Source organism: Mustela erminea, chromosome 18 (genome assembly GCF_009829155.1).
Source record: "Mustela erminea isolate mMusErm1 chromosome 18, mMusErm1.Pri, whole genome shotgun sequence".
NCBI classification, from domain to species: Eukaryota; Metazoa; Chordata; class Mammalia; order Carnivora; family Mustelidae; genus Mustela; species Mustela erminea.
This window is the reverse complement of record NC_045631.1, coordinates 739,505-759,598: the sequence shown is the minus strand read 5'-3', so window position 1 is coordinate 759,598 and position 20,094 is coordinate 739,505. Positions and strand designations below refer to the sequence as shown.

General features: G+C 58.4%; 1 protein-coding gene across 4 annotated transcripts in view; it reads right to left on the bottom strand.

Moving 5' to 3' along the window:
• The window catches only part of KIAA0753 (KIAA0753 ortholog), a 42,655-nt gene that overhangs the window by 10,636 nt on the left and 11,925 nt on the right, over nt 1-20,094 (bottom strand). For 3 of the 4 annotated variants that reach the window (XR_004280356.1, XM_032319571.1, XM_032319572.1), the window contains exons 5-14: nt 19,675-19,737; nt 18,856-19,071; nt 17,005-17,212; nt 10,284-10,516; nt 8,792-8,958; nt 7,755-7,874; nt 6,945-7,037; nt 4,038-4,116; nt 3,065-3,148; nt 503-688 (exon numbers count right to left, since the gene is read on the bottom strand). Coding sequence is in view for 3 of the 4 variants with exons in the window: in XM_032319571.1 (XP_032175462.1) it covers nt 503-688; nt 3,065-3,148; nt 4,038-4,116; nt 6,945-7,037; nt 7,755-7,874; nt 8,792-8,958; nt 10,284-10,516; nt 17,005-17,212; nt 18,856-19,071; nt 19,675-19,737 (1,449 nt within the window). In the remaining variant the exon portion in view is untranslated. The remainder of the gene's footprint in view (nt 1-502; nt 689-3,064; nt 3,149-4,037; nt 4,117-6,944; nt 7,038-7,754; nt 7,875-8,791; nt 8,959-10,283; nt 10,517-17,004; nt 17,213-18,855; nt 19,072-19,674; nt 19,738-20,094) is intronic. The other variant, XM_032319573.1, reaches the window with a different exon arrangement.

Here is a 20,094-nt window from a genome sequence, read left to right as displayed (position 1 = left end):
ACCAAGAAAAGACGGTCTTCCTGTTTCTACTTAGCAGCAAATCCAAACAGAGACTCGGTCATGGGGCTCTTAGACGGGACCGGCTGGCATGGGGGGGGACCAGGAGGCCCAGCGCCCCAGCACACTCCTGGTGACGGCAGCCACGTCCTCCGCTCCCTCACCGGGCCTCAGTTCCCCACTCTGGACACTCCAGGCCCCAGGCTGGGTCCTGCCGGAGGCATAAGCTCATATGATGAAAGGTCCCGAGGTGGCATCACGGCAAGTAAAGAAGAGAGATGCTGTGTGATCTGCAGGGAACCCGTGCCAGGGTGGGAAGTCCAGGCCCCAGCGCTGGTCCCAGGGGGGCTCCCATCACCTACCGATGACACCACGTCCTGAGCTGCGTCCGGCAGGGTGCTGACACCTCACAAACACCCCATCTCCCAAGGCCCGATGCTGGCCGCAGTGGGGCTGGGACGAGCATCCGGGCTGCAGAAGCGTGGGGGGCGGCCCCGGACCTTACCTCCATTTCCTCCACCCGCAGCATCAGGCTCTCCAGATCCAGGCTGCCTCTGCCGTCCCCGATGGGCGCTGAGGTTTCTGACTCCAAGCCCCCATGGTGGGTCGTGGTCCAGGGCCCGTGGGCAGCGTTTTCCAAGCAGTCCCCCAGCTGGTGAAGGCCGTGGGGTGCACGGTCCAAAGCTGCAGCCTGTGAAGCGAGGTGGGTGGAGAGGCAACGAAAGATCTAAAGGTGGCCGGTGGCCATCCCCTCCGTTGCACCCCTACCACGCCAGCGAGCCCAAAGCAGCCACATCAGCACAGCGGCCACCAGCCACTCAGATGCTTCGGCGAACAGGCACACGACCGAGAGCAGCACCCGCCAGCCGGTGAAGCACGCATTCGCCTTGTGCCACACCCAGAGAAAAAGCCCGCTACCCCACGGGTCGGGCCCAGATGACAGGTCTGTTCTTGTGCGGTTCCAGGCTTTTGGAAGAACGTCTATTCATGACGTCACGGGGCTCCTCATGCTCTGCCCTCACGCCAGGTTCTCTACCCTTCACCCGGGAGCACTTCGCCAGCTTCTCCTGACCCCGTGCCCATGACGCCTCACAGCACTCCACGATCTGCGAAGCGTCTGCACGCTCTGGCTCTTCATACTCAAGGATGCGTCTGTGACCTGCTCTGAAGGGTTATACGAGGAACGTGTGCTGGGAAGTGATGGCATCAGGCTCTGGAAGGAGACATTTGTGGGGCGCACGGTCCTGGCACTGCCCGCTGTGCCCACAAGCCCAAGCCTCACTCTCACCCTCAGCAGGGAGACGGGGGCCGTCCTGTCTTGGAGCTAGAAGGGCTCGTGAGCACGGGCGTGGGGACGTAGCCCGGCAGTACTCCCCGCAGCAACTCAAAAAACCCTCCAGCAGATCAGAAAAAATATGTGTGTTAGCAGCCAATAGAGAGAGGAACAAATGTCCAACCTTAACTTAAATAAAAATCAGCCAAATAATCAGACAACGGAGTCACAGAAACATCTAGAACAGAGGAACCCAAGAACACAGGTCCGTTAATGCAGACGCGTGTCTGCACGTGTCCCATTTCTCATCTACGGACGACAGGACGTCAGGAAGCCCGTGTGCCCTCAGAAAAGATGAGGATGCTCCAACACGCTGATCCAAAGGTCACCGGAGGTCACCGACACAGAAAGACGAAAGGTCGCTCCTGTGCAGGACGATCTAGCTTCCACACCACACTTGCGCTGAATGACTGCATTTTTAGCCACATGCACATACAGCTTTCAACTCGGAAAACACTCGAACGTTTTGGAAAGGGACCCTTGAAGTGTTCATGTCGTGTCGCAAGCGAATGCGGAGAGAGTGGGACACGAACGTCTCCTTCCCTCTCGAGATGGGACTTGGGAGAGTTTGCATGGAAGGGAAGGCCCCAAGTCCTACAGGGTCACATCACACGCCTGTTCCCACGTCGCCGGGCCGACTCAGTGATTCTTCACACGCACACCCTCCCAGGGCTGCCTGGAAACCTGACAGGGCTGCAGTCCTTGTCACTAACTCTCCCTGAGACCACCTAGTGCCATGATCTACATGGTCTAATTCTCACATGCGAGGCTGGTAACCTCAAACCCACAGCTGACGGCTCTGCTGATGGCCCTGCCGGTCCCTTGGGGACGCCGCCCCGGCTGAGACGCTAGGCCAGGAGGAAGGACCACTTGGGGACGGGGCTGCAGAGGGCACACGGGGGCTGCACCGGGTGCGTGGGTCACGCTCTCAGCTTCTGGCCTCAGAAGCTGTGGAACCTGCGACTCGTCACAAGAGGCTGGGGCAGTGAGGTGGGAGCCACACCCACCAGGCTCTCAGGAGGCAGCCAAGCTCCGCCTGAGCAGCACCGTGGGACACGCCCTCTCAATCCGCACTCCTCCTGACCCAGTGTCACCGGGCCGCTACGGCTTGGTCCCACTTCCCCTACGCCTGGGCCTGCACACCAGCTCGGCCCCACGTCTGGGTGCAGACAGCCACGGCTGCTTTCCAACCCGGCGGAGACCCACCCCCACCCCCACAGCCCAAGCCCCCGCTGGGCAACAACACTCCCGCACGGGCCAGACACAGGTCCTCTGGGGGGACACGCAAGGGCACCCGGTCACCGCACGTGCTCTCATGCTCCCCAAATCGTACCGACCCTTCCCTGCTCAGTCCCGGGCACCATCCGGCACTCAGTGGATGAGCCTGCCTAGCAGTGAGCAGGGGACCCTCAGCACAGAGGACGTCAGGCCCATTGCGAGCAAAGCCAGGCTGCGTGGCAAGATGAGACGGTGGCTGCTTTCGGGCCGCAGGCCACCAGCACTCAGAGCCACACACCACAGCCACATCCTGTCCTCAGGAGAGAATGGCACCATGGACAGCACCCTGTGGCTCCCGAGATCTCGCTGTGTGTGTCAGCCAGCCAAGAAGAACCGTCGCCTCCCAGTCCTGGAGCAGGATCCCCAGCGCTCACGGGAACCCGTGTACTTCCCTTTTGGCCCGGGATGCTCTCACGACACAAAGGCAGTGTCGGCAGGACGCCACTGCGCACTCACCTCCTCCAAGGGCTGGCCGGTTGCCACGTCTGCTGACAGCCGGTCCCTCGGCTGATGATCTGCTTCCTGAGAAGAGCTGACCCTCTGCAAACAGACAAGCATGACCCGTGAGCCGTCATGATCTCCGGCATCGGCTGTGGCTCCGTCAGGCTCCGCGGCAGTTCCCGGCTCGTATCCTCGGGAACAGAAAGGCCGCGTGCTGCTCTTGGCTTTGTGCCCCTTTTCCTCCTCCTCCACTCTGGCCGTATGTCTTTCAGCAGCTGCTCCACATCTCTGCGACGGTTCACTCAGCAAGGAGACAAGGAGGCGGCCGGCTGGGCCGGGGATAGCTGTCCCTCTGCTCTGCCCTGAGATGTCCCAGGACTCTCGCGAGGACTATGCACTTCTTACACTGGAGGTACGGACTGCAATGGTCGTTCAGGGCCCCAGAACACCATTCGTTCCACGTGAGATTACGACACTCCCCATGGCCCCCATGTGCACGCAGACAATACTATTCCACGGCCCACGCCCTGCCGGCCGGCGCTTCCGGCTCACTGCCCACGGGAGGACCGCGACTGCCGGTGACACTGCATGACACCTCCTCCTCGAGGGGGGGAAAATCTGCACACAGGCCTGGGCCCGCGGGAAATCGCGCCAACTGTCCCGCCCACGGAGGTGAGCGCGCCCAGGACTCGCGCAGACACGGCAGCACCGAGACACGGCAGCACCGACACCACCGCAGATCTACCTCATCAACAACGGAGCCTGGAGCCTCAGCTCATTCCCTAAACTGAAAGCTCCCCTTTCTCAGACGTGAGACTCTCTCTTCCCGTCTCGGTCCCTTACGTGCACTGTGGACCTACCCGTGGACCCTGCGGGGCCAGGCAGCACCGCAGGCGGACCACACAGCACAGTGTGGCCCAGCAGCCACAAGGCCTCACGGAGGGCCACCTTTCAGTCTGGCGCTTCCAAGGGCAAGCGATGGTATTACCTGGGCCGTGACCAGAAGAGGCTTCAAACGCTCCAGGACTGCCTTCTCCACCTTGTCTGCTAGCTGGGTGTCTGACACTCTACGTGGAAATAAAATCCAAAATTAAGATCCGACACAAGAAAACATCCTAGTCTGTATATTTAGGTACCACTCCGGGCGGAGGGAAATGAAACGACTGTAAAATCACAGAGCTGCTCTAATCTTGACAGCCACACGATGTCCCAGGGGTCTTGTTAAAGAGCAGACCCGCAGTCGGCGGGGATGCAGCCTTTCCAGCAAGCACCCCGCAGCCGTGCACCGCCGGTCTGGGACCCACTGAGGCCACTTCTGACGTCTCAATGAGTACGCGAGGTTCTCAGTACATTTCCAAAGAGAAGTGACCATCTTTCAACAACTTGAAGACACAGAAGACCTAACAAGTCAAACTTATTTTGTTCCTTCTCCAAACCCCGCTATCCCGGAGTCAGACACAAACCCACAGAGAGAAAGCAAAATGCTTCTGGAAAACAGGACAGCGTGGTAACCAACTGCATCCAGCAGCTGAGCTCAACTCTGGATGAGTCATGGGGAAAGCAGAGGGGCCGCACGCGGCCCTGCTGGCTTCATGGCACGGGGCTGGTGGGAGAAGGCAGGTGGGGGCCTGGGGGCAGCCTAAACGTGGGAGACAGGACCCTGGGGGCCCCTCTCCAACTGGCAGGGAAGTCTGGCCGCCCCTTCAGGAGCGTCTCTGGACCCACAGGCATGCTGGACGCTCCTGGGACACTGGCCACCAGAGGCTAAGCGTCCAGATGCTCTGACCCGCCCCAAGGGAAGGACTAACCACCCTCAAGTCTCCCTCACCAGCAGGGCGACCGCTCGCCCCGGAGTAAAGCGCAGCCCAGCAGCCCTCCCAGCGGACAGCGCGAGAACGGCACGTCTCCGCGGGGAGAGAGACGCATGGAGCTGTACTGGTGTCCCACACAGACGCCGGCTCAGAGCCGGCCGCCAACGGGAGAACACAGCACAGCAGCAGAGCACTTGGGGAGAGCACGGACGATCTGTGCGGCCGTCCAACAGAACACCGACAAACTCCTCTCCGTCAGGACCCAAACCTACTTCTTCGTCAAGACCTCATCCGGAAGCTCGCTCGCAGACAAGCCCCCGCTGCTGCACGCCCGTCTGCGCCGGATCACGCCCGGACACGGAGAGCCTCACAGCCGGCACGACAGCACACAGCCTCAGCCGACGCAAGACAGCACGCAGCCTCAGCCGACGCAAGGAGGAGCACAGCACGGGTGCCACCACACGCTCACCCCAGGGGCCAGAATTAGCAGACAGCAGTAGATGTCAGCGAGGTCGGGGGACGGAACGGAGCCCCACACTGAACGTGGGACCCCACCCCGACGACACCTCCCCGACACGTACGTGGGACTTGCCTGTGACCCAGCCTGTGACCCAGCCTACCGATGGCCTGGGAGCCAGAAGCCGCACTGCCCGGGCCACGCCCCTCACAGCAGCAGCACCTCAGCCCTGCACAGCAAACCATCAGGGATACGGCCGTCGGGGACAGACTCACAGGTGGGGGCGATGGGAAGACGAATGGCAGAGTTGGGACGGTGGTTCGCTCCAGCAGGGGAGGAGTGACTGAGGAGGAACCAGGAGGGACTGAGGACGGACAGTCAGTGGGGGCCCACTCCCATGAGAGCTGTTGTCGCAGGAACCTCCTGTCCCTACTACTCTGGGCTGCGTGCGTGCGTTTCTCACAGACGACCGCCCAAAGGGATGACGGGGCCCAGTGGGCTGCCGTCCTGCTCCCTGGCCAAAGGACAGCAGGTAGGGGTTCCAGGGCTGCTCCTGAAGGCTAGGAGGCAGAGGAAGGGACTGCCTCAGCAGGGCCGTCCCGTCACAGATGACATGTGTGACCGCATGGGCAGGTCGGCTGAGTGAGGCCCTTCCAACCCTATGGCTCTGTGGTTGTGACCTGTTCTGTCCTGTCCGTCCAAGAGAGACCGCACGAGTGAGTGGGCGGAAGGGACAGAGGGAGGGAGAGAACCTCAGGCAGACTCTGCCCTGAGCAAGGAGCCCAACGCAGCCCCGATCCCAGACCCCAAGACCAGGACCGAGCTGAAACCCCTTTAACCGAGCTGAAACCAAGTTGGCCATGCCCCCCCACCACGCCCCTGCCACGGTGTAGCTTGAACCCTCAACCACAGACAAAAGAGAAGGGCGCAGAGCCTGCTGGCCAGGGCACGAGCGTGTCATGAGGGCTGACAGCACACACGCCATGAGGGCAGGCGCAGGGCAAGCTATGACCGGAGGCGGGGAGCAGCCCGGCCGGCCCCAGGGCGCCAGCGACCCCTCCAACTGCAAGCGTCTGGCTGGGCGCTAACTCCCTCCACTCGAGTCAACCCTGAAGCAAAGCGCCTGCACAGCACCCGGGGACAGACGCACGTCCAGTCCACCGGCTGAGAGCAGAGCACCCAGGGGCGGGGGACAAAGAGACGCAAGGCCGACCTCTCAGCTTTCCCAGCCCCCCGACAACGTTCGGCATCTCTGCCCAGGAGGGACACTTGGTAGCAAAGACCACACACACAGTCACACGGGTACACGTCCACGGGCGAGGCCAGGCCGCAGCGATCCTGGGGGCACAAGCACGCAGACCGAAGCAGCAGGTGAGCCCTCATGACTCCCGCTCAGACGCAAACGCCCCCCTCTATGCTAGCTTCCTGGCCGTTCCCGCAGCCTCGAGCCCCACCGGTCCCTCTGTCCCACCGGTGTCCACAGCGAGTGAAGCGGACCTCAGGGACAGCACAGAAGCCCAGTAGCCATCCCGGCCCCACCCGCACCCCGCTGGGGTCTGCCCAGGTGTGCACAGCCCCTGCCCGTGGGGAGCGGCCGCAGCACTCCACCTGGGACACGGGCACTCACCCCCACCTCCGCGTCTCGTCCGAGGCTCCGGCTTTCAGTTCCTCCAGCTCCTTCACTGTTCTGGAAGTTTCGGCATCAAGCCAAGCGAGCCTGCTGGGCAGTAAGTGGTGTCAGACCACCCTGCCTCTCCTCGCATGCCGCCCGGGTCAGGGCTGGGGCCGGGGCTCCACGGGGAACCCCACCTCTGCCGCGGGAACTCCTCATGGGCGGCTCTGTGTACACGCACTCCCAGTGAGTGTGGACGGCCACCCAAACCACCCACGCACACTCAAGAACAAGGGCGGTTGCACGGGGGGCTCTGTGTCCTTTGGTTTGGGACACGGGACTAGCATCCAATGACACAACAGTCCATAAGGCAAGAGCAGTCTTGGCCACGTGAATGCAGAGCCCCACCATCACCACTCCTTCCAGAACGTTCTCATCTCATGCCCGATGGGAGCCGGTCTCTCTGCACCGGAAGCAGCCCGTCCCCTTCCACCCACCATTCCTCACCCTCCACCTCCACCGCAGGTCGGTCGGAACCGGCCCCTCCTGCAACTGTAAGTAACGGGGGCTGGGATTCGCTCTTCCAGCCATTTCTGGAAGTCTCCGTAGAGCTCACCGCTGCACCACACAGACAAGCAGCCGGTGACAAAGCACCCAGTGGTGAGGAACAGAGGGAAAGCGGTCGCCATGCGCATGGGGCCGTCTGGCAGCAGAGCATGGCCGTGGGGCGGCAGAGCGCGGCAGGACAGAACTGGCATCGCGCGCACCAGACCCTGGGTGCCGGGGCCCCTCCTTTCCCAGAGGTGGAAAACTGGCTGCACAAACCTCACGGCTTCCTGCGCAATGGCATCCCTCTGCGGACTCCCGTCCGGAGCCTCGTCCTGCCGCAGCCACGCTTCCTTTGCAGCACTCTTGGGGCTCGGCTTCACCTTCAGCCAGGCAGCGCTGTGAACGCGGGAGAGCACCGCTGGGGGAGCATGGTGGCGCAGCCGCCAGCTCCCGCAACACCTCCCGCCCGCGCCCCGCACGCCGCCCGGACACCCCCTCCCCCCGCACTCGGGGCTGCAGCAGCATCTGCCCACGGAGGTCCACATGAGCCCCCAGCGGAACCCGTGTCTTCATTCCAACCTGCGCGGGAAAGCCCGCGCTTCAGAGCGGAATCGTGAAACCAGGCCTGACAGCGGATCCAGCCCTGCTCCGTCAGCAAGACCTTTAACGCCCAAGTCGCCATCGCGTCAGCTCTGAGGGCTGACGAGCAGGCACAGCCGCACACTCGGCCGGCCCGCCGGGCTGCTCCCCGCCACCTGCTGGCCCCCCGGTGACCCCCAGAAGACCTGCCAGCCTCGCTCGGTGGGACGGGACGCGCCCCCGCGCGTGCTAATGCAGAGACAGACGGTAAAGTCCGCTTCCTCCTCCCTGCGCCCGGTGGCCGCGAGAGCCCCATGGTTTTAGGATTCATAGTTTCGACTTGAGATTAAGGTTCTCTTTAAATACTCATCCCCCAGCAAAGACCGACTGAAGGGTCCCCAAGACCGTCAGGGCTGAGGCCCCGTGCTGGCACGGAACACTCCGCACGAGGAAGGCACAGCTCCCAGCACTGGGCTGCGAGGTCCCCTGTGCGACACAGGTTGGCGCACACCTGCGACCCCCACACAGAACCACACACCCCCAGCGGGTCGGTGGCCACAAGAGGCTCCCACCCCCGTCGGAAGGACAAAGGCACCAAGAGGCTTCTGGACAAACATTCTCCCATATTTCTCAGCCGCAGACGCTTCTGTGCTTAGTGGGAACTCGGGCCGCAGCTGTGCGTCAACCCTAAGTGACAGGCACCCGCCCTGCGGAGCACACACCCCACCACGTACCACTTGGGAGACGCTGGCGGGGACGTGGGGTTTGGAGGCACCCAAGGGGCCCTGCTGTCCCTCACAGGCTGCTGGCTCACTTTCAGTCTGGAGGACACTGTCGTGCGCTGCAGTCGGCTTCTGCTCTGGGACCGGGTCGGTCCTCCTCTTCCAGCTTTGTGCAGTCCCTGCAGGAGACGAACATGTGCTCGAGAGCCACACGGGTATCAGGGAAGCTCGCCTGAGGCTTCGGGAGTCCCCACGCTGCACCGGAAGCTGGCGTGGAGAGCACGCAAAACCTGGGGGCGGGTGCACCTCACGCCAAGCGCGCCTCATGCCAAGCGCTCCTATACGGAACATACACGCTCTACTCCGCACCCCCAGGCAGGTGATGGGAGTCAGGGGAAAGGTGAAGCTGGACACCCTGCATTTACTACCCTTTTACACACACATAAATACACACATAAAATACATTTATCCTTATGTTTCTTCTTAAAGGAAAAAGAGAAGCTGCATGACGATCTTGGTTGAAACGTGTCATGCCTCATCTGTGCACCGTGACAGACCTCTTCCCGTGCTTCCAGAAGGCTGAATGGGCTCATGGCCCAGGACCAGTCCTGCCTGCCTGATGACGCCCCACGAGGCGGAGTCAAGGCAGGACCTCAGTCCCAGTGCCCAGCACTCCACGTCGTGCTGGGGGCCACCTGACAACACGCAGGCCTGCCAGTGCCAAGCACACTGAGGGTGTTTGGACCGGGCCTTCGTCATCCCTCGGACCCCAGCCCTGACTGCCCCTACCAGCCAGGGCAGACGTGCGCTTCCCGTGACTGTGACAACAGCGCCTCCTGACCATCTTCTAGCGGGTTCTCCACTACAGTCACGCCACAAACAGAAGCTTAGAGTCTGACACAGCTTCAAGTCACCTGCCTCCCAAACCCACAGCAGTGGCCCTGTGAGGCCTTTTTATACTAAAGAATGAGTTACCGATGTTTATCCTCAGCAGGAAGCAGACCTCAATCCCCTCCAATCCCACACTTCTGAAGCAGAAGCAGAAGCAGCAGAATGTGAGGACAGCCTGCCCGATGAAGGCTGCGGTGTCAAATTCACGTGCATCTCTCCAACCAGGACAACAGAGACGCCCGGTCCGGGGAGCAGTTTTAGAAACTCTTATTTTTCATTAAAAAGCCAAACACTAGGAGTGCCTGGGGGCTTAGTCGTTAAAATGTCTGCCTTCGGCTCAGGTCATGATCCTGGGGCTCTAGGATAGAGCCCCGCTTTGGGTTCCCGGCTCAGTGAGGAGCCTACTTCCCCCTTCTCTCTCCCCCTGCTTGTGTTCCCTCTCTCACTGCGTCTCTGTCAAATAAATAAATAAAATCTCTAAGGAAAAAAAAAAAAAACCCAAACACTACCCAGAGCCAAGCTAAGTTAGCTGTTCGGACGGTGGGCCCAGCTGGTGGACCATGGGCTCGGCCGGCAACCAGAAACACGGGCCGCAGAAGGGGCCGCTCCGCACCTGAGGTGGCCTCGCTGGCGCCCGGGCCTCCTCCTTCCGGAGCACCGCACTCCTGGTAGTGGGCCTCCCCACTGCAGCTCCGGCTCCCGCCAGGGCCAGTGGATCCCCCGAGAAGCTGGCGCTGTGGTCTGGAGCAGACGGGGCTTCTTCCGGAAGGATCTCTGCACCCATTACATCCAGCCCGTTCTCCAACCTCCAGGTCGCAGCAGGCGCTGTCCCAGCGGGACAGTTATCTGTAGGACATTTCAGAAGGACAGAGAAGCTGCAGACACCTAGCCGAGCCTGCCAGCAGAGACACGTTTTACTGCCAAAGTCACTCCCCACTCTGTGACTCCTACAGGGACCCACAGGCAGAGACCTGCAGGCCATGGCTGACGCCCAGGCTCCCCTCGACGCGTGCTCCTTCGTCATCCCTCGGACCCCAGCCCTGACTGCCCCTACCAGCCAGGGCGGACATGCGCTATCCCGTGACAGTGACAACAGTGCCTCCTGACCTGCCCCTTCTTCGTCTATGGTCACCCCGCCTGGCTACCAAATGTGTTTTTTCTAAGATGTAAATATTCAAATTGCCATTTCTTAAAACCTCCATCCATCCACGCCGTTCAATTTGCAGCGGGAAAAGAAATAGAACGATCTTTGATTGGAGAGGAGATGTTTTCCATATAGGATTTCCATATAGGATTTCCACAGAGGATTTATACAGAATTAAATGAGGAAGAGGGTTTCTGGATGAGAAAAAAATACACGAAAATCCGTATCATTCCCATGTATCAAGATGACCAGAGAGAACAGAAGGGAAAACATCCTGTCAGTGTCGGCAGCAAGAACTCTCAGGCACTCAGGAAGAAGACTAACAAGATGCGTTCACAGCTATTCTAGAGACAGGAGAGAAGATCCGAGTAGTCGTTTCTGTGGAGGTGCGAGCCCTCCCCTCGGCAGCCCGTCATTTCGAGCACAAATTCAGCTGGTGTCCCAGCAGGCCTCTCAGTGGGTCCCAACAGGCTCGCCTAAAGTGCTTCGCACAACCCCAGGCCGGCCCGACAGTGCCTGAGAAGCACAGCCTTCTTCCCCAGGAGGGGACGGACCCCCAGGGTTTCCCCCATGCCCTGACCCCAAGGCTGCGCTCAGCACAGGGGCCAGCGGCCAGCCTAGGGGACAAAACGAAACATGCGCAGGGCTGCACCTTCTAACTTAGGGTCCAAGATTGGGTCTGTCCCTTCCACTCAGGAACAGGGGAACTGCTCCGCAGAAACCCATTTCCCTGGCAATGCAGGCCTGCTCACTCCTCCACAACCCGATCACTTTATTATTTTAGAAATGGACAAAACTCATTTTTAGGGGCACCTGGGTGTCTCAGTGGGTTAAGCCTCTGCCTTCGGATCAGGTCGTGATCCCAGGGTCCTGGGATCAAGCCCCGCATCGGGTTCCCTGCTCAGCGGGGAGCCTGCTTCCCCCTCTCTCTCTGCCTGCCTCTCTGCCTACTTGTGATCTCTCTGTCATATAAATAAATAAAATCTTTTAAAAAAAACAACTCCTTTTTAATGGCCAACTCATTTTTAAAGACCTGTTTCCTCAGCTATCATCTGCCTACCACAACCTGCCCCTCCCGCGGTAACTTGAAATTGTGGCAAGGAACTAAAAACACCTGCCACATTTAGGGCACTTCGGGATTATCCAATGTGTCACTTATACCCGGGTCTGTCCCGCAGGATAAGGACTAGTGTCCTCGCTTCACAGACGGAAAAACAAAACACTGAGAGACAGCGTCCTCCGCCCAGAGTCACGACATGCATCAGCGCTCCCACTCTGCACATTGGTTCCACGGGAGCTGCAAGCACGCCCACTGCCCCCAAAGCAGGCGCTCACTTCCCCACCTCGGCTGCGGGCACCTGCACTCTTCTAACCCAGCTAGGAGACGCGTCTGCACAGGCCCGGGAAGCTGTCCGTGTCTCCCCTGGGCACCCGGACCGCAGCATACTACGTGGCTGGCCAGGAGCCTTCCCCACCTCAGACACATTGCCTCCTGGAGCCTGTCTCACAGGCGTGGGAGGGAAAAGCACGCCCACCTGGGGCTGCGTTCTACCATGTAGCCATGAGGGGGAGGGACAACCACACCATGTGACGTGCACGTCTAACCGCTCTCCAGTGAGTTCGGAGACATCCACGCCAGGGTGATGCACAGCATCGGCAGCAGACTGGGACACAGGTCAGATGCACAGCGACACGCAAGCTCCAACCCAGCAGAGGAAATAGTGACCCGAGAAGCTGCTGATGAGCACAGGAGAGTCCGACGCAGGCAGAGAAAACGTCGGCAGATGAGACTCAGGAGCCGAGGCTGAACGTTCAAGGGTGTCCTGCACCTCGGACACCAGAGCGGGTTAACCATGCAACAGCCAGCTACTCATAGGAGACACTCCGAGCCTGGCAGCGGAGGCCAGAGCTCTGGGACGGGGTGCGAGTATCGGTGAGCGCCACGCGACCTCATACAAGCCCCACCTGAGGGGCGGCCCCGAGGTTCCGACAGGAACGACGTCACAGCCCCGAAGGCCTAGTGTCTCACGGCTCAGGTTCCAAGCAGACAAAGCAGAAGCCCAAGGAAAGCGCTAGTCTCACGCTACACGAGACATTCGCGCCGTCGACAGATCATACACGAAGCCACAAGAGCACGGGAGAAAAGGCAAGAAAGGAGCAAAGGCTGGAGTGAGCCAGGGTTGTTCACGATTCCACACACAGCAGAGCACAACCTGCTGACAAAGTGGTAAGAAAACAGGAGTGTCTGCAGGTCAGCCAGACGTCTGCATGTCTGCATGCACGTCAGCAGTGAGAGGGCTTCCCAGGATGCCACGCACAGGCACGCCGCAGGGTAAATGCAGTGAAAGCTGCGCGAGAGGATCTGAGGACAACTGAGTCGGAGGCTCCGTCTGTGAATTGGGACTTCAGGAGGCATTAACTCGTCAGAATCCCAGGACACTATCAGCTGTCAGCTATCGGCTATCGGCTGTCAGCTATCCGCTGTTGGCTGTCCACTGTCCACTGTCTGCTGTCGGCTGTCCGCTGTCGGCTGTCTGCTGTCTGCTGTCAGCTATCAGCTATCTGCTGTCCGCTGTCGGCTGTCAGCTATCCACTGTCGGCTGTCCACTGTGGGTGTCTACTGTCCGCTGTCGGCTGTCTGCTGTCTGCTGTCGGCTATCGGCTATCCACTGTCGGCTGTTGGCTGTCCGCTAGCTGCTGTCTGCTGTCTATCTGCTGTCGGCTGTCGGCCGTCCACTGTGGGCTATCACTGGCAGGGGTGGCTGTTGGTGGAACTCATATTCTGATCCTGAAACTTCCGTGCAGATGCCGAGGGTCGAGGTCAGCAAAGGCATTCCAGAAGAGCAGGCAGCCGAGCGTCCAGTCAAGAGTCAGAATGGAGACGCTGCGCATGAGCTAAGAGACCAGCAGCAAGGTCCATGGTCTCAGGGACCAGGACACGGGGCCCAGAAACGGACCCACATGTGTGGACGTTGAATTTACAACACGAGTGGTATTCATTGCCGCTCTGAGGAAGGAATCTTTTCAAATGAAACTTCTCAAGGAAATAACGCAGGAAAAGGTCTTAATTCTGGCGTAAGAAAAAGCTTCAATAGGACATAAAAACAAAGGCAAAAAGATGTACAGGAAAACAGTGCTCCGTCGGACCCCAGCGAATGACCGATTCTGTCTGTCCCAGCACCGCTGCCGTGGCAGAAGCTGCAGTAACGTCCCAGTGTGTGTTTACAGCACAGAAAACTGAGGCAGGGCCCACACGCAGAGCAGTCCCAAATAGAACTCCTATAAATCCAATTCTGGGAACAACAGAAAAAAAAAAAAAAGGAAAGGAAGGAAGAGAAGGAGAATGTGAGAGAGGGAGGGCGGGCGGGCCAGGGACCGAACCGGCACTGCCCAGCAGGAGGTGTGCACACGGGGCACAAACACAAGAAAACACTCACACTGTCACACACAGAAAATGTAAACTCGAGCCAGAATGAGGGGCGCCTGGGTTCAACGTCGTACTCTTGGTTTCGGCTCAGGTCTGATCTCAGGGTCCTGGGGTCAAACCCTGTGTCGGGCTCCGCACTCAGCAGGGTCCGCCCCCTGCCGCCTCCACTCTCTCAAGTCAATCAATCTTTGAACACAAAACCAGAATGATGGTCTACACACCAAGCAGGGGCTACACTTACAAAAACTGACAAGTGTGGGCAAGGATGGGTGGCAGCGGCTCCCACACGCTGCTGGTCAGCATAAAACCGGTAAAACCACTTTGAAAAGAATCTTCGCTATTACGGTGGAACCAGCCACTACACCCCGACCATGGTACCCGGGAACACACCCACCACAAACACACGTGCACACGCACCGACACACACAGGAGAAGAGTAGCCTTCTCGCTATCGCCCAGACCTGGGAAGCCCCAACGGTGAGGACAAAGGAGTCGTGCTACGCTCCTACGGTGGGACGCAGCCGTGAGCACCAGCAGGTCACAGCCACACAAATGCGACCCCCACAAAATGCGAGTGGAGAGAGGCCCATCCTGTGAAAATACGGATCGTGCACCTCCATTCCTACAAAGCTCACGAAGTTCCAGATCTGACAGAAACCAAAGTATAGCAAAAAAATCGGAAGAACAGTGCATTTGGGGAAGGAGACGAGGCGTGGAGACTGGAGGGGACTTCTCAGTGCTTGGAATGTTCGATTTCTTGACATAGGTAGCAGCTCCACAGATGTTTGTTTTCTGACAGCAAACGCAGGGACACACCCACGTTTTGTGCACTTGTCCAACTCTACGTTCTACTTCAACTGAAACAGGAAAATAAGTTCACTGGGTTCATCCACACGGACATCAATGGCCCATTAAAAAATACAGCATTAAAATCTTGGAACTACTTTAAAACACTATCAATGTATACCTCTATCAGTTTAACTCAAAAAAAGGAAAACGTAGAGGAAAAGAAAATCTTTCCACAAAGCTGGAAGAAGAAACGGAAGATTATTTCCCCCACTTTGCACGTGGACATGCACGACCCCAACCGCAAGCATGGCATGGAAACAGACCCCACAAAACCCAGGGCGGCGGTGGCCCCTCTGCAGCTGTCACCCAATGTTATTCTGAACTAAATTCTGTCCAGTGAAGGAGAGAGAGAAGAACGAAACGGTATAAAAATCGCAAAGAGAGAAGCAGAACTTTACTTATTTGTCAGTGATCTTGTGTATCCAGAAAAACACGGAAGAATTAACTAACAATCTCAGTAATTCATCAAATCTAAAACATCGATTATAAGACATGCCCTTATTTTATGCACCAACAGCAAATTTGGAAACATGACCAATTACTTGAAAAGTACCATCAACCTAAGAATGCATCCTGATTTCAGGAAAGTCCCACCACATCCCTCAGAACCAACAACATGCAGTGTGGTCGCCGCCCGGGGGTCTGGGAAGCATCGCAGGGCTCTGCCAGAAGGAGCTAGAACCCACTTCGACATGCAGTGAAAAGACAATTCCGTTCACAGCAGAAATAAAAACCATAAAATGAGAAAACTGGAAACAAACCTAACAAGGAATCCAGGAATTCCTACTAACCCTACGTCAGGAATTCTCCTTGGCCATCGACTGTACCCTTCACCTGTGGGAGTGGACAAAGGGCAGGATGATGTTGTCCCCACAGGCCAGGCCGTGAGCTCAGGGGCCCATCACCAGCCCCACGGCCTCTGCCCCGGAACCTGACAAGCACCTTCTGCTCTGAAGACACATCATCGCCGTCAACCAACTGTGAAGAACAAGAAGAGCCTCCCGACAGAGGAAAACACAGGAGAATGTGGGCTCCGCGCACCAGGTGCAGGTCTCCGTACCAGGAGAGGGGTTGCAAACCAAGCGAAAAGCAAGTGACTAAGAGAGAGACCCGCCACCGCCCGTGTAAACCCAGAGAGGAGGCCCAGAGCGCAGGAAGAAAGTCTCCACGCCCGCAAGCATGACGCCAGCCCCCGGAGGGTGGAGGGCACCCGGAGGAGGGAGCACACGCCTGGGAGCACCGATGACCTTCCTTCCCAGAGTCGGGACAGGACAGGACCAACAGGAAGGGATATTTGCATCCAGACACTGGAAAAGTCTCCCAGTTTCATGACATAAGGTACTTGGCAAGGATGCGGGAAACATACTCTGTTGCTCACTGCTCCCCAAAATATCCCTGTAGGCCCAGGTTCAAGGCCAGCAACGCCGGCTCTGGGGACCAGTCATTACCTGCACTAAACACACACATCCGTCACGTGGGTGTCTGTGTGTGCGTGCACCTATCGTTAAAATCTAAACAAATACGCGTTTAAAAAGCGGGGTTCTCACTTCCAGCTCTTCAGGAATCTCCCTTAGGGGACCCAAGCACGACAGTGTGGGAACCTGACATTCCCCACCCTCCTCTATAAGGACCCTCCTCTATGGGAGACCCTTCTTCTACAGGGAACCCTCCCTCTATGGGGGAGCCTTCCTCTATGGGGGATACTTTTCCTCTATGGAGGGACACTTCCTCTGCAGGGGGACCCTCCAGCTTCCCACCCAAGGACACAGTCTAGCTGCGACTTGCTTCTCTGGGTTCGAGTGCACCTGCTGGTGAGCAGGTTTTAAATCCTGACCTCCCCTCACGCAGCGTCTGTGTCGGCCAGATGACCTCGAGGAACCAGACACCACACTGTGAATGTCTCAGGACACATACCAGCTGGGAGCGTCTTCGCCCCTGAAGGCCACCTTGCTTCCTCGGGAAACGACTCCTTTGCTACAAGGGTTCTCCTCGCACTCTTGGGAGAAGGACTCTGCCATCTCTCTAAGGCCCCACGGCCACCAACAGGAAACCTGCTCCGAATTTCCGTGAAACTTTTCTTCTTTTTTGGTGACAATTTCTTTTCCAGGAGGGATTCCAAAGCCTACAATGAGATAGTCCGTTACCATCTTAGATTATCTCACTGAAGCCTAACTATTCATCACAAACCAGAAAATCAGGCCCCCAGAGACACGCATCACTAGCACGGCCTTGTCTAGTGGTCAATGGCTGTCATTTAGCTGGGAAACGCCATTACTGAGGATGCCCGCATCATTAATAAAAAAAAATGTGCACGTTATTTACACATCTAGTCCGCTGAAACCAGCAGCACAAAGCTCAAGAACAGGACGTCTGAAGGCTCTATATCCACGTGCCCGAAACCGACCATGGTCCGCAGAGCTCCACCTGCGTGCTTTTTACATGTCTTAATTCTCAGTCGAAATCCCACTCACTCAAATGACACTTCCATTGGGCAAAGGAACCGCGTGTAACATATATTTTCATAAACCATGCAGCACGCCCAGGGCCTTGGCCGCACGGCCCCGCACGGCCCCCATTCCCACAGGACGCAGACCTCGCTCGTCAGCGGCAGCGAAGGCCTGGCTTCCAGCGGGTCCGTGCAAACCAACACTTACTCTGGGGACAGGGAGGCACAAGGACAGCAAGCCCTGGCAGCTGTAGCCCGTCAACAGGACTGAGTTCCTCGCATTACTGACAGACAGACGCGTATAAGAAGCATCACGTTCAGGTGCTCCTGCTCGGACTCTGGGGACAGGCTCTATAAACCCTTGAGATCTTTCCAGGACCATGAGGATATGCCCACGCTGTCTGTGACAGGCAAGTGCCCAGAGCACCAGGTGCCCCGCCACAATGTCGTGGGGCGGGGGGGGGGGGGGGTCTGCGCCCACTGGTGCCTCCTGCACCTGCCCCCAACTCACCACGCCAGCGATGGTCAAGGCAGAGGGGCCACAGGGGCAACCAAGGGCTAGTCAATGCCCAGAAGGCTCCTTCTGGTGCACCTGTCTTCCCTTGTCTCACCAACACGAAGGTCGCCTTCTGTCCGTGGATGGGTGGGGGTGGAGCTAACTCCGGAGACGGGGTCGCGGGGACAGTGTGCGAGGAAAGTGGCGGTGGCATGCCAGTAAGAAAGCCCGCGTGGCTGCCGGCACAGCAGAAGGGCCGAGACAGCACAGATGAGGGCGCCCTGTTCTTGCTGGCTCTGTCCTGACTAGTACCTGCCGGGGAACAGCCAGACATCTCCAGCCAACACACCGGACTGGAGGCTTTGCTCCCTTAGGACTTCAAGCACCTCTTCTTCCCGGAAGCCCACCCAGACTACACTCTGGCCCTCCCATGCAAGCACTAAGCGAAGAGTGCTTTACTGCTCTCCTTTTCTGTGCTAACAGGCTCTCTCTCTCGTGGCAAGTTCAGTCAGGGGACAGAACGTTCTGCTGAGTCAGCAGACCTGGGTGAGAGCCGACGCTGGTGCTACACCCAAGCTGCCTGTTCTCAAACGAGTGAGATACAACGTTATAGACCCAACTCTGAAAGTGATGAAATGAAAACAAAGGCCGTCCTGCGCCCCCTGCGAAGCTGGAGTTCCCCAGGCAGCAGCTTCCTCCTCTCTTCCCTTCAATCCCAGCCAAACCAGGCCACTGCACGCATCACCTCCCTGATCAGACACACAGCACTCTGAGCAAAAAAAAAAAAAAAAAAACTGAGCAAAACCCGGAGCCCACTCTGTACCTCAATCTGTCGCAGGATGTCCGCAACCACACTGGGGACGGAGGGGTCGGCATGCAGCTTGGCGGAGCAGAGTGAGAGCTGGCGGATGAGGCCGCCCAGCTCCCGACAGCGCGCAGGAACCGGGTGCTCCCCGCGGTCCGTAAGCTGCGTCACCAACACCTGTAAGGCCCGGATGGCTCCTCGGTGGGCAGCTGCCAGCCGCGACATGGCCCATGACTGGTGAGGAAGGACGGGGGGAGCGGGTGAGGCCTCAAACTTCGCGGCGGTCCCACCCCCACCAGCACTTGTGGCCTGTCTTCTTTCCAGACAGCCTCGTACCCTGACACTTGTTCACAGTAAGGCGGGCGATTACAAAGTTGAGAGGTTTTCTCCGACAAAGAGCTTTTACCTTTCTATTGTTTCTTTCTTTTTGTTTTTTTTAAGATTTTTATTTATTTATTTGACAGACACGGAGAGAGCGAGCATAAGCTGGGGGAGGGGCAGAGGGAGAGCCAGACTCCCTGCTGAGCAGGGAGCCTGATGTGGGACTCGATCCCAGAACCCTGGGACCATGACCCCAGTGGAAGGCAGGAGCTCCCCGACCGAGTGCCACAGCAGCCCCTACTCTCACACCAGCAGCAACAGAATCTATTTTCAGTCTGTGCCCTGGAGGGCCACCCCAAATGCAGGATATGTACGTGGCTCGTGCCCCCCTAGACACGTCTCTGTAAGAGCTGTGCACCCGTTACTGTGGAAAACCCACGCACACAGTCCCCACCGGACGCTGGAAATGCAACTTATCTACAAGCAGTACTCATGGTGGCAGAACCGCCCCAGCACCTTCTTCGTGTGTCTGGTCTCACGTGGGCTCAATTTATCCAACTCTTCCTGGATCTCCTTCACCTGTTCCGTAAAGGGGGAAAGTGGAGGCCTCAGACCTGTCCGCTGACCTGTCTTGCTCAAATATAACACTATTTAATTCAAGTCACTTGGAATGAGACAAAGCCCTCCACTCATGACCCGAAACACGGTCCCCGGCTTCCAGTTCAAGACGGTGAATGGAGCACGGTGTTCCCCTCCCATCCTTGGTCCCAGTGTCACAGGAACGTCCCAGGAGGGAGTGAAGGTGGGGGCGGCACTGGGAAGGGGGGAGGCCACACTGGGGCGCGGGCTGCACTGTGTCCAGAGAGCCCTGACAGGGGCAGGTGCATGTTCTGGAACGATCGCAGGGGCAGCCATGTGCACAAGCCCAGGACAATA